Source organism: Cyanistes caeruleus, chromosome 1 (genome assembly GCF_971803275.1).
Source record: "Cyanistes caeruleus chromosome 1, bCyaCae1.hap1.1, whole genome shotgun sequence".
NCBI classification, from domain to species: domain Eukaryota; kingdom Metazoa; phylum Chordata; class Aves; order Passeriformes; family Paridae; genus Cyanistes; species Cyanistes caeruleus.
This window is the reverse complement of record NC_141701.1, coordinates 92347914-92361460: the sequence shown is the minus strand read 5'-3', so window position 1 is coordinate 92361460 and position 13547 is coordinate 92347914. Positions and strand designations below refer to the sequence as shown.

Genomic DNA, 13547 nt, shown 5'->3' with positions numbered 1-13547 from the left:
GCAAATTTGAAAGCTAAGTTTTTAGACAGCATAGTACACTCACCCCATGGAGAAGTATTTCACTCTAAAATTACATCTGTACTTTAAAATGTGTAAAAAATATAAAATCCTACAGTGCATATTCAGTGGCTTGCAAAAAAAAAAAAAAAGTATCTGTTACTGCACTCTAATTTTAGTATGATTTTATAACTAACGGGTAGAACCAAAATTAAGACAAAGTTATATTCAGAGAGAACTGGTAGAGTGGACCAATGAGCCTGACAGGATATATAAGAATTAGACTCTTGCAGTGCATGGTGTGCACCATTGAGTCCTAAACCAGAGACTTTTAATGTCACCTTAATTAACAAGGAAGGAAGTTTGCCAATGAGTTCCTTCCCCCACCCCCCTTTTCTAGCACTAAGTTATGCAATATGCAGCAACCTTTGAACCAACAGCTGTACAACAAGCAAAAAAAAACCCAAACCAGAATAGCATGATTAAGACTAGAATGTCTTTCAAGAAGTTCATTAATGAAAATTTCTTTAAGAATCTATGCATACATAACCAACAGACATACCACAGCTCAGGGCAGGAATGCTGGAGCTGAAGCAGCCAAGGCTAAGCAAACATCTCTTGTCCAGATTCCCAATACAACTTATTTTTACCAAAAAATAGTTCTTTACAGGTTTTCTAAAAGTTTTCATAGATTTTTGCAAAATAACTAGTGGCTCATGAGGTCTATGAGGCAGAACAGTAAAATTTCATTGTAAAAATAAAGAAATGAAAGCAAAAATATTAGCAGCCTCTGCATTTAACAGTAATTTGTCCATATAAAGTTCCAGATACCAAGGACTCAACATCTGCAGTATTGCAAGTGCACATCACAGGAAACAGCCCGTATCTTCTGAAAAATCAGTTCTAGACCCTTGCAGTGAGGCACCTGAATATGCCACCAGCCTTTAGGCAGTGGACACTTCTGCAACTTCTGCCTAAATGCAGCCAGATACAAGTTGGAAGAATCTTGTAAGTAGTTGGAGGTGATCAAATTAAATCTCCAACTCAAAGAAAGCAATGAAACTGGATACTGGTTTTACTTTTAGAGGCAGAAATAAAGAAAAGCCATATCTGACCACATAACTTAGCACACTCACAGAAGAGATGCCAGCTGATTCTGAGAAGGTGATCTTTAATGCTCCACTTTGCTTTCCTAGCTTAGTCCTAGGCCAAAGAGCTTGGGCACAAAACACCTGAGAGCTGCAGGGCATGCACGTGCAGCAGTGACAGAGTTAGCATGTTAGTTTTCACACTGTCACAGGTCAGGTCAACAACTCTCCACATTCAAAAGTGGGACAGGAGACTCATGACACACACCATTAACCTTAAGCAAGCTCAGTTTGCAAACAGCTACCAGCACAATTGCTATGCATTCATGTATGTATAAAAGGGATGCTAAAACCCATGAAGTAGTACTCTCTTACCACACAACAGAGGCCATTTTCATTAAGCTCCGGCTTAATCAACACCTAGTCAAGCTCCTGCCTTCTCCCTTTACAGGGCTAGCAGATGCAAATATTTACCACAGCTCATGTTGAGCTCACAAGGCATTAAGAACTCCATGAATGCCACTAGATCCAGCAAATAGCAGCAGCTACCAAGCAGACAGCATAGTACTTCAAGAGACACCCATGCCAGGCATAGCACTTCCAAGTGTGGTTTTGGACCAACTTACTTGAGGAAAACAGAAGTTAAATAGTTCCTTTTTAAAGATGTCATAAATTGGGCAATTTTGCCAAGCCTGTCTTCAAACAGAACTGAAATTGAAATAGAATCCAAATACCTCACCAGCAGCACCTCTAGCACTGCAGCAGCCCCATCCCAGAGGCATGGGCAGCTCTCCTCCCACTGCACACCACTGCCCCCAGGGAACATGACGGGGGTTTCTTCTCCACAGAACTACAAACAAAATCCTGGTCTTGAAAAATAATGCAGGAAGCGATTAACCCTGTCAGCCAAAACAAAAGCCTGAAGTCCAACCTAGTCATTTGTAAAGATGAGAGTTACCTCCATATATATAAGTATATATATACACAGCACTGCCAGCTGTAAATGAGATTACTTGCAGAGACTACAAAACCTGGAGATTTAGTTACTCTAAGAACTTTCCATCTGCTGAAGTCCTGCACTGGGCCAGGCTGGATCTTTGTTACCACCACTGGTGCAAGAAACCCACTGAAACTCAAGTCAGAGTCATCCCTAGCAGGCAGTTTCCCCACAAACCAGGACTAAAGCCAGAGCCACCTTCCCACCCCTGCACACCAGCACCAGGACCAGGACCAGACTGCCACCATCAGCCAAGCAGACATCATCAGAAGTGACGCCTGAAAGACACCATACTTGAAGCTACCAAGAAAAGCTCCCATCTTCATCTCACCTGCACCAATCATCCCTGCTGCTCTGAACACAAGGCATGGGCTGAAATTTCCCTCCCACAACCACACCAGGCCTGCTAGCCTGCACAGGGCAGGGCTCCAAAGAGAAATGGTGCTACTTCACTTTCCTTTTTGCAGCCTGCATCTCATAATGAGCTATTCACACAGCAGCCATTCCTACTCATCCCCTCTGCCCCACACCTCCTGCTCCCCTCCCCAGGGCCAGGTTAAGACCTCATGAAACAATGTGCGTCTCTGCAAAGTGAGTCTACCATGTGTTCCAAACATCTTTCAAAGTTGCCAGTCCACAGAAGTTTCACAAGTAAAATCTCACAATTACAGACACATTTGTTTTCACACCCATGTGGTTCCTTTATAAAATTACACCTTTATCTTTACATTAATGGCTTTCATTTCAAGAGAAATGAATTGTCTGACACTCCAGCTTGGAGAAGACATCTGAGCACAGAAGATAATTTATCATAAACTCTGCAGAGAAACACACATCAGAAAATCATTTTTCCCTACCACAATATCTAGGATCACCCAAGAGCACTACAGACAGCAAGGCAGAAAAAAAACAAAACAAAAAAAAAAAAGCAAGGCAAGAAAATAGTTTATTTCCTTTCATACAAAATAGCTAAATCATGGCTGGAACTTGTTGCTACAAGGTCAGAACTTGTAACTACTAATAGCAACTACTTATTGCCACTGTCAGAACTACAGCTAGATTCAAAAAGGGATCACAAAAATCACCGGCCACTGGTATCTATAAAACCATTGTAACCCCTGACCAAGAAAGTGCTCTCTTGAAGCACAAAGGGCTTTCCTGTGCAAGCCTCCTTCCCCGTGTTCTTTCCTGAAACAGTCGCCACAGTCAGAGAAGGCATGGGGGAACCCTTCGTCTTGCAAAATATACAGCTGTTCCTAAATTCCAAGATGATTCTCCTTGTAAATGCTTGTGCATACTCACAGATGAGAACACAGACAAAATTAAGAGAACGGCACCAACATACCTGGAATAAAATGAGGGGAAACAAAATGCCTGTATTTGCTCAACCTGGTGGGGCATCCTCTACAGAAGAATACACAGGCCATGAAGTGACCCCTACCCAGCTTTTGCTAAGCAGACTGGTGGCGCAAGGAAAATAAATTCACAGAAAGAACAAGTAAGACCAGCATCATAAAATGGAGGCTTGCTGGGACAATTTAACACCTCTGCAACACTGCATGGGCAAGTTCCTGTCTCCTTCCTTCTTCTCACTCACCCCATCTTGGGCCCAAGATGCCTGCCAGACCCAGTGCTCAGGCCCAGCTCTTCTACCTTGTTAAAGCAGCAAAAAAACAACCCCTGTCCACGCAGTCAGGTGCTCCCCTGGCACATTAGTAGGGGAAGAACCCTGTCTGGCCATAGGCAGAGCAAAGGAGACGACACAGAGAAGACAGTGAGGGACAAGCAAGCCTACTCCTTCCAGCAACAGTAAAGCCTTTAAGCAGCTCAGCTGTTCATGGAACCCTGCCAAAAGCCCTTATCATGGTGGGGCTACCATACTCGGGAGTTCTGGTGCAGATGGAGCCACACCAGCACAGCTGGACTCTGCACGAGGATAGCGAAGCCATCAGCAAGCCACAGGCTGTTCCTGTGGGGTTTTATGATGATGCCCACTTTTCACAAGATGTTTGTCCGCATGGTTAGGGCAATCAGGATTTATACTTCTTTGAACTTGCCTCAGAAGGCTGCATCCAAAGGACCATGTGGTACCTCCTCGGGCTCAGAAACAGTGTGTTGCTGGAGAAGAGGGATTTGAACCAAAGAGATCCCTTAAATGCTATTCAAAAAGCAAAGATCCCAGACTCATACTAACACTCATTTCTACTAACACAAACTATCAGTCAAAAGAAACCAGGTCTGAATATGAAAACACCTGTGTCTTCACATACAAACCTTTTCATTGCTGCAAAAGAAAGAAAAGCTACTAAGCTAACTGCCTGTTTCCTTTATTTGACTTACGTGTTCTTCTTCCATACCTTAAATCCTTCTTCGTTATTTATGTTCTATTTGGCTTGCTCCTTTACATAACACCCAGGAAAAAGGACTGTGGGTTACTCCATTTTTCTCCCTTTTCAGCTGCATCTTGCTGAGAAGGGAGGAAGGAAAAGGTACTTTCTAAACCACCAGAAAAATGAGAGGTACTAAGTATTCAGTTTGGAAATGTAAATCCTCCTGCCCCCTTCTGAAGTATGCCGAACTAGCCTCTCCACAGCTCATGTCATCTAAAGGCCACAGGAGTTCTCTAAAGATATTGTTGTTAAGAGGATTTAGCCCCTTTTAAAAAGGACTTAACATGTGGGTGGTGTCTCCATTTAAGCATTTTCTCATGGCTAAGAAAATGGCCCTCTTCTTAAAGGCTTATCTTTATAACCCAAAGACAGTAAGAAATTCCCCACTATTTGAATTAGAAACATTTTGAGCAGCTTGCTTTTATAGCAGCCCCATTTCAGAGTACAGGGTAATGCAAATGGCAGTGACTTTCTCACACCAAGTGAGAAGGCAACACCAGAGAGAATGCTTTTGGGGTACCTCATCAAACATGAATTTCTCCTGCTTTCTCATGGGGATCCAAGTCAATTCACAAACTCACTGACACTAAAACAGCATGGTGTCATGACTCCTGTGCCATATCCCTGGCCACCACTTTCCCTTGATGGTCCCTGGCACTTCCCAGACCTGCCATTAGCTGGTTCAACCTGCTTGCCCAGCAGAAAACCTTTATTTATTTAGGTCAGGGTTAATTTTCCATCCTGGGAAGCCTGAGATTCCAGAAGGAAAAAGGCACCAGCCCCCAGCAGGACACAGGAGAGCAAGGGAGGATGCAGGACCACTGGCCCTTTGCCACTGGCCCTGTCTCCAGAGGCTCAAGCTCTCCCAAGGGGTACAAGCTGATGGCTGTTTTGCAAGGGTTAATTCTTCATTACTGCTGGTGTTTAAGCCTAGCAGGGGTTCAGGTTCACCTGGTAACACTTACTATTGACTCCTAAGGAATCCTACAAAAGACCCTGAAGCTGAAAGGGCAGGCAGGCTGGGTCACAGCTCCCCAGAGCCAGGGCTCTCCAGGGTACAAGGGCCCGGTTAGCAACCCTCAGCCCCAGGAGCTGCCACGACAGGCGGCAACAGAGCAAGGAACTGGCTTTGGACAGTGTATGGAGACGCTTGCTTGGGAAGAGTGTGCAAATTCTCCTCAGTGTGGGGCTGGAGAGGCCTGTTGTTATGGACTAGGCCACTTTCCAAGGCTTTCCCAGCAGTGCTACACATACACAACCACAGATAAAATAACTAACAAATTTCCAAGGGGAAGAAGCTTATTTGGGCCTAAGAACCTTTTTCATTTGCTCATGTAGTTGAGCACTTCCCTGCACAGCCTAAACTATATTGCTATACTGACTCTTTTCCAGTCATACCAAGGTTTATATTTGGAAGTGATGGGTTGGTTGCCAGTGCAGTTACATTTGCAAGGCAAGAGTATTTTCATAATCCCAACCAGTGCAGGTGTGCTGGCCAACTTTCAGACTAACCTCTACAAGTCTTTTGCATAGCGGGGCCTCGTTTTCAGCTGGGGGTCCCAGACTCCATCTTGCAACTTGCAACTCAATAATCAAGAGCTAAATTTATATTGGTGCTACTTGCCTGAGCTCACTGCCTCAGTTACCCAGAGTTTTCTCAATCCTCTTACCAGTCCCTAACATTAGTTTGTCAAACATGCTCTGCTAGGAACCAAGGGCAGAACATCCTCACCTTCCAGTCCCAGAAAATCCTCCATGACTTTTGAGGAAAGCTACCTGGAAGCCACAGACCAGAAAGGGCCGGATAGCGTCCCTGCCAAGCAGTCTGCGGCACAGAAAGACAAGGCAGAGCACGAGGGCACTTCAGCCTGACTTCCCAAATGATGGGTCTGTGGCAAGCCAGAAGACAGCTCCAAGAAGGGCACTTACATGAGCACAGCTGTCAGGGCAGAGCAGGATGCACAGCCCCTTTCCTGGTGTGTGCCACGGATGGCTTATCGCCCTGGGAGGGTGCCAGCCAGAGGCTGCAGATACTGCTGGCCTGACCACACTCTTCCTCCCCCATCCCACATCTCTCCCCCAAAGTTAATACAGGGGCTGAGGGCATACAACAAACTCGCAGCTTATGCGAGGACTTTTTTGCAGGCAGAGGCCAAAATCACTTTCCCCACTTTCAAACCTTTAAGGTGGAAATAAGCCTTCCCAGGTTTTTAAGGCCAGGAGTTCCTTCCATTAGAGAGGTGAGCAGCATACAAAAAAAACAAAAACAAAACAAAACAAACCAACCAAAAAAACCCAACCAACCAAACACCCACCCCCCCCCCCACTAAAATCATACATGAAGGTCTTACAGGACCCATTAATGAGAAATTTTAGGAGTTCCTATGACATCAACATCCCTCCCACAAAGCCAAAAAAGCCTGTATAATTTTTCTCCCAGAACCATCATGTAACATATGCTCCTCTTTGAATTCACTTACCACCACCTTCTAGGAATCAACCTTCACATAGGACAGCCAAATATTTACAAAGTGGCCCGAAGTAGCCTGCTTGACACTGAGTGCTATTAGGATATGCTGAAGACCAAGAGCACCAAAAGAAAAATAAAATTTCTTTAACAGCAAAGATGCTTATTTTGAAAGTAAAAAAAAAAAAAAATTATTTTAGAAAAAGCTTTGGATGGGATTTGACGAGCCTTGAAACTTCCACCACTAGCTCAGCAACCAACACCTGCAAAAACCCACACAAGAGGCAGTTCACGCCATCCTCACCGGCCTCCCAGATGCTCCCAAAGCTCTTCCAGAAATATTTCAGAATTACGGCACCATCCCATACCTGGACCGTCACCGACTGGATGCAGAGAAGAGGAAAAGGGGGCGGGGGGAAGGGGTGTTAAACCCCCTTTTGCCCTGGCAGGGGCGCACCGGGGCGAGAAGGGGAGAGGTGGGAAGGAGTTTAGCAATCCCACGCCGCCGGGCGGGGGCCGTGGAGCCCGGGGGGGCAGGTGAGCCCCTCCCGCCGTCCTCGACCCCCGCGCGGCGGGGATGCCCCGAGCCCTCCCCCGCTCTCCAACTCGCCGGAGCCCACGAGGGCCAAGCGCGCACCCGAAACCGGCGAGGACAAAGAAAACCCCACGAGTGGGGGAGGCGGATTTTTTTTTTTTTTTTTTTTTTTGAGGGGGGGGGGGCGGTAAATTTTAAGGAGGGGGCGTAAATTCTAAAGCGTGGGGAGAGGGAGGGTTGGTGCTCGCCGCCGCCCCACGAGTCACTGACCTGCTGCAGGGGCATTTCGGAGAGCGGCGGGGGCCGGGGGCAGCCGGCCGGCGGTCGGGCTGTCCCAGGCCAGAGGGAGGAGGAGGAGGAGGAGGAGGAGGAGGAAGCGGCGTCCCCCTCCCCGCCCGCCCCGGCTCCCAGTCACAGCCGCGGCCTCCGCGCACGTGTGCCAGACGTCACCGGCGGCTCCGGGGGTGAAGCGGAGACACCGGCGGGGCACGGCCCGGCCCGGCCCCGCGCCCCGGGGGAACCGGGGTTCTTCCCCGCCGCCGGCTGCTCGCTCTTGCACCCGTGCGGGGGATTATTATTTCCCCCCCACCCTTTTTTTTTTTTTTTTTTTTTTTCCTCCTTTTCAATAAGACCCGGCAGCGGGGGTTGGGAAGGAGGCAGGAAAGTTTATTGCAACAAAGCGCTGCCTCCGCCTTTCCTGCCCTCCCCCCCGCGCCTGCCCGCCCCCCGGGTCCGGCCGGCAGCGGGATCCCCCCCCGTCCCCTTCACCCTCCCCGCGGGGAAGGGGGGAAAACACAAAATTACCGGGGGGCGGCCTCCGCCGAGAGCGGGCTGCAGCAGCGCCGTCCTGCCGGCGGGTCCGTGGGGGGTGCAGTACAGCGAGCTGCCAGCGGGCTGGCCCCCATCCGCCGCCGGGCCAAAGGCACCGGGAGCCTGGGAAGCGGCGGCGGCGGAGGAGGAGGAGACAACACAGGGCGCCCCCGCCACCGCGCCGGTGCTGCGGATCTGGATGAAGGTGCCGGCGGCAAAGCGGGCCGGGAAGCCGGCGGGGGCTGCTCTGGATTCCGTGGACGGCGCGGGCGGCGGCGCTGCTGCCGGGGCCGAAGGCTGGAGTCCCCTTCTCATCCTTCCCTCCGGGTCTGTCCCCGCAGCCGCGTCTCCTCCTCCCCCCCGTCCCTCCTCCCCCCCCGGCCTTCCCAGCTCCTTTCCTCCTCGATGCCGAGGCCCCGCGCAAAATACTGGGGGCTGCGGGTGCCGGGGGGGCCCCGGCTGCAGGATGCGGGGCGCCGGGGGGGGACGGAGGCGGCGGGGCGGGCAGATGCGGCGGATGGAGCGGGGCCGCTCCCGCTGTGTGGGGCCGGCTGGAAAATGGCTCCAGGAAGCGGCGGCTGCTGACAATGAATGAAGGGAAAGGAGACGGGTTACGCGCCAAGGGCCTCCCGCGAAACTCGGATTTCCCGCCCTCTTTTCAAACCAAATTTGCATGTCCCCGCCTCCGGGGCGCGCCCCGCCCGCCTCGCCGCCTCATTGGCCCCCGCCGCCCTCCGCGCCGTCCAACGGGGGGGGCCGCCTCCCCTCCCCTCCGCCTTCCCATTGGCCCGGGCTCGGCCGCGATTTGCATGCGGCGCGGCGATTGGCTGCGGGGGCGAGGCTGGGGGATTCCCCCTGCGCGCAGCCGGGATCCCGGTTCGCCGGCTCGCTGACAGTGACAGCTGCTCCCGCACGGAGCGCCCGGCCCGCCCCGGGCACCGCCCCGGGCCCGACCCGACACCGACACCGACACCGACAGAGCCACCGGCAGCGCCGGGCTCCCCTCCCCGCTGCGGGGGCCGCGCGGCGAGCGCCGCTCCGCACTCCTCGGAAGGCTCTCGCCCGCCCGCTCGGTGGGCGCGATCCCTGCCGCTGCCCCCGCTCCGGTGCTGTCGGGAGATGCCGGCTCCCGCGCGGCAGCTCTGCGGTTCGGAAGGGGTCAGCTGAGTTCTCGGCCCGCTTTGCTTGGAGAGGCACCGGCCTGCGCCAGCGGGGAAGTTCTCAGGGAGCCCTTTAAAGGCGTCCCGGCGCGGGATGTCACCTCCGGTAGCTGGGGAACGGCTTTTCCGCTTTCTTCACGCGCCTGCATCCACAGATTTTCGAAGCAGCTCACCCGAGGCACTTAACTTTTTGTCCGCAAAAAGTGAGCGTTTAGCAGAATATTCCCTTCCATCATGGTCTATATTACCTCCAAGAGGTGAAACAGTGGAAGTATGCCCACTAGTTCTTCCCTATTTTCTGTAGCGTCTTCACTTACTAAATGGCCCCTTAGAATCAGAGAATCTCTAAGGTTGCAAAAGACCTCCAAGATACTCGTCCAACATTCGGCCGAACACCACCCTTCCCCCTGGATTCAAGCTGTGCTGCCAACATGCCCCCTGAATTTATTGAATGCCCCACCCTGCCCTGCACCCACCAACCGTGCCCCATTTTCTCAGTTTCATTTCCAGACACACATTTCCCTCAACCAGTGCTCCTAGCAGTCAGCGTGTGCAGGCTGACACTGTGCTGAGTCAGGCAGATAAGGATCCTTTTCCTTGGGAACCTTCCGTGTTTCCATCTCTAGCAGGTACATGAACAAATGAACAAATTGTTCTATCAAATCCTCAGCCCTGCCTAAACGTGCCTCTGGTCTGACCCTAGGTGCATCAGAGTAGATGGCTAAGGTGCAATACTGCTGCATATTAAATAAGGTCATCTTCCATTCCGGGCAGGTTTTCCATCAAAGGAAAACATGCTGCTCTGTTTGGTGCATAAAAAAAGCCTCGATTAACCTACTGGATGTGATTTTGGGCACTGCACGTTAGGAAAGATACAACAGGGAGAGAATCCATAGAAACATGGGAAAGAAAACCTGGTCAGAAAAATATGTCCTCCTTTGTAGAAGAAGAAACCTTTGCGGGGTGGCTTTTGTTTTGTCACAGGGAAAAGCAGGGGAAGAGGACATGTGACCTGATACACAGAAGGTCACAGAATATTGCTCTTCCACTGTAGAGAGGGTAACAAATTTTTTAGGAAATATTAAATTTAATCTAGACAATTGGGGATCAATTAATTTTGTGGAAAGGAAATCCTACAGTAACTTACCCAGGGGTACTGAGTCTTTTTAAAAGATGAGAAAGACTTCTTTTAGCAAGCCTTTTGTCTTGCATTTGTGCTCAGCATCCAAGACCTGAAAGTCTTTCAAAGTCTTCATTATGGTCCTCCCAGCCCAGACAGGAGCAGGGGTTGCCTGGAAAATTTCATGTTCTTCTGCAGAACTGTAGCACTCTTTAAAATTTCACCCAAATTGTCACTTCTGCTGCTGTGGACTGATCTTAAGGAGTCAGCCAGCAATGTGCAGCTCTGTGCCCATGCACAGGGTGAAGCAGGTAAAAGCTCTGCTCAGCATGCCCTGGCTGCAGCACGTGTAGCAGCACTTTGCTGGCTGGGTGAGGCGTTTCCTCAGGAAGAAGCAGGGAAAAACACAAAGCTCTCCCTACTTCAGAGTTTATCTCTAGTCTTCTGGAGTGTCTTCTATGGTTTTCCTCTGCCATGGTCCCTGCCATCTTCAGCTAACTACCCATCCTGCAGGGTGTCCCATGCCAGAAATCACCGCCTCGTGCAGAATTTAAGCACATCCAAGGGCCAAAGCAGGGAAGAGGCTGAGGAACAAGAACAGCAGGTGAAGGGTGAGGGAAAAATCCAAATATAAAGAAAAGTGCAGGCAGGCAGTCAATGTGTTTATAGTTCAAAGTAAAGATTTAATTTTTTCTGTGTATGGAAATGGTAGCACTACATTGGTTTCAAGGATCCTGCAAGATGGAGAGAAGAAACATAGGCCACAATGTTACAGCATAAGGAACAAAAACAATAAATAAAACTACACTGCAAAATGAGGAATGCAAAAATAGAGAGTCCTTAGAGCAAACCTTTAAAGAGAAAGAGTAGCAAAAACTAGAATATAGAAGGAGCCACGTAGATGTAGTGGACTGTCCAGGATCCCAGGACCAGTAACAAAGTATAGCCAAACTGAGGGAGTAAAACAGACAGTGTTTTACAGACTAATGCATGGTGCACCTCAGAATTCACTTTCATGTACTGGTTCTTTCATCATCTAATTTTCTAGTAGCTCATTACTCTGTCAAGGGTGTAAGTCAAGCAGTTAAAGTAAAGCTAAACTATTAACGGTTAAATACTATCTTGCTTCTTTGTGTGCTGTTTTTCATTTTGAAGGAGAGAGTCTGGCTTAATGCATAAGAAAGGTTAGAAGTCTTCAAGAAGCAAGGAATATACTGTTACACTCAGAAGGACACTTGAACTGAACTGCAATAAACCCAGAAAAACAACATCTATTTTTGCATAAAAATAGAAAATAAATCCTCACCACAGATTTATGTCCGTAACCAGATGTTAAAAGCTAGTCCCAAAATTGCACACACGCCGAATGGGATGGCCAGGAGACAGGGCCTGCCTATAGCATCTGAATGGGAGGGTCACATGCTCCTGTCTTCTGGAAGTGGAGTTGTGCTGTGACTGTGGAGTGGCTGCTGGAAAATCTTAAAATAAAAAGCATGGGGTTCATCTGAACAGCAACTTTGTCATTCATAAACTGAAATCTGCAGAAAATATTGCGAGAGAAGACGTGTAGTTCTTGTCCTAAAACACACTTCTGTGGCAGATATTTCAGTTTGCAGTGGGACCTGTTAAATATGCAATTCACTTGCTGGAGCTAGCGGAAGGAACCTAAAGTGAAAATTAAAACATACATAAGTGTACAGAGAGCTTCATAAAGGATGCTAATTGCAGGCCCAAGGGCTTCTGTTGGTCTATAAAAAACAAATTGCTGCCAGAAGGGATGTCGTCATCCAGGTATCTGTTGCAGAGAAAATACCCTGCAGAACTCAAAGGCCTAGGAGATACCACAATTAAGGCTGGTGTTCAGCTGTCATTTATCTTTCCTTGTGAATATGGTTCCATGGTACTATTCTGCTATCCATGTGAATACGGTCTTTATCTGTGTGATGATAAGCAATTTTACCCACACCGTGTCATTTAAGAAAAACGTTGCATTTGTCGTGAAAATAATGTGTAATTAGAATTGCTTTCTTCACCATTCTGACTTGTTGCAAGTAGTGGAAGCAATAACAAAATCTTTGCCTAGATGTTAAAATGGTCAAATCTGACTTGAAGACCTGGATTCAAATATGACTTCTCCCATGAAGAAGATTCCGGACAATGTAACAATGGAGACTGTAAAGCATTCCCAAGTGAAAACTCTCTAAGAAAGTTTGTAATAGGAGTAGATAGTTAATCAATGTATAGCCCTGCATATGGAATAATAATGAGGGCAGTAAGTACTCAACAGCTACTTACTCCATGAGACTTTCCCATCCTTCATACTGAATGAAGAACTGTGCAGGAAAAATGTCCACATAATAAAAGACCATGTCATTATGTGTACATGTGAGAGGTAGAACTGACATTGTACACCCCCCCCACCCTCAGTTTGCTAATTATTAACCTAATTAATTTCCTACATATTGGAGCTTGATTTCACAAGCACACAAGGAAGAGTTGAGAAGGGAAGGATGAGATAGTGCTCAATACCACGCATCTGGAACACAACCTGCATGACAGCAAAGGGACATTTGGAGGTAATACTGAGACTGATGGGATGTGTGTTTCCTGCTGCCACTGAAAGTGTGACATCCCATAATCCAGGTCATTAAAGAAGATGTTAAACACTGTGGGCCCCAGCATTACCCATACCAGACATCACTAATGACTGGCCTCCAGCTGGACATTGTGCTCTGGATGAGAGCCCTCTGGGCCTCACAGTTCAGTCAGTTTTCATTCCACTTCACTGCCCACTTAATACAGCCTAGACTTCATCCATTTTTTCATGAGGGTGTTACTGGAGACTCTGTCAAAAGCCTTAATGAAGCTAAGATAAATATCATACTGTGTTTCATCCTCATCCACTGAACTAGTCTTACTGCAGAAGGCTATCATGTAGGTCAGGCCTGTCTTTATCTTCCTAAATCCAAACTGACTACTCCAA

At 48.6% G+C, this 13547-nt stretch overlaps 1 protein-coding gene across 3 annotated transcripts in view; it reads right to left on the bottom strand.

Moving 5' to 3' along the window:
• E2F3 (E2F transcription factor 3) overlaps positions 1-8938 on the bottom strand; it is a 42342-nt gene extending 33404 nt beyond the window's left edge. The window contains exon 1 of one of the 3 annotated variants that reach the window (XM_086842626.1): positions 8279-8938. In XM_086842626.1, coding sequence (XP_086698752.1) covers positions 8279-8599 — 321 coding nt within the window. In that variant the 5' untranslated portion in view covers positions 8600-8938. Of the gene's footprint in view, positions 1-7744; positions 7920-8278 lie in introns of those variants that run through there. The other 2 variants (XM_086842637.1, XM_086842647.1) reach the window with 2 other exon arrangements.
• Between the last annotated feature and the right edge of the window lie 4609 nt (positions 8939-13547).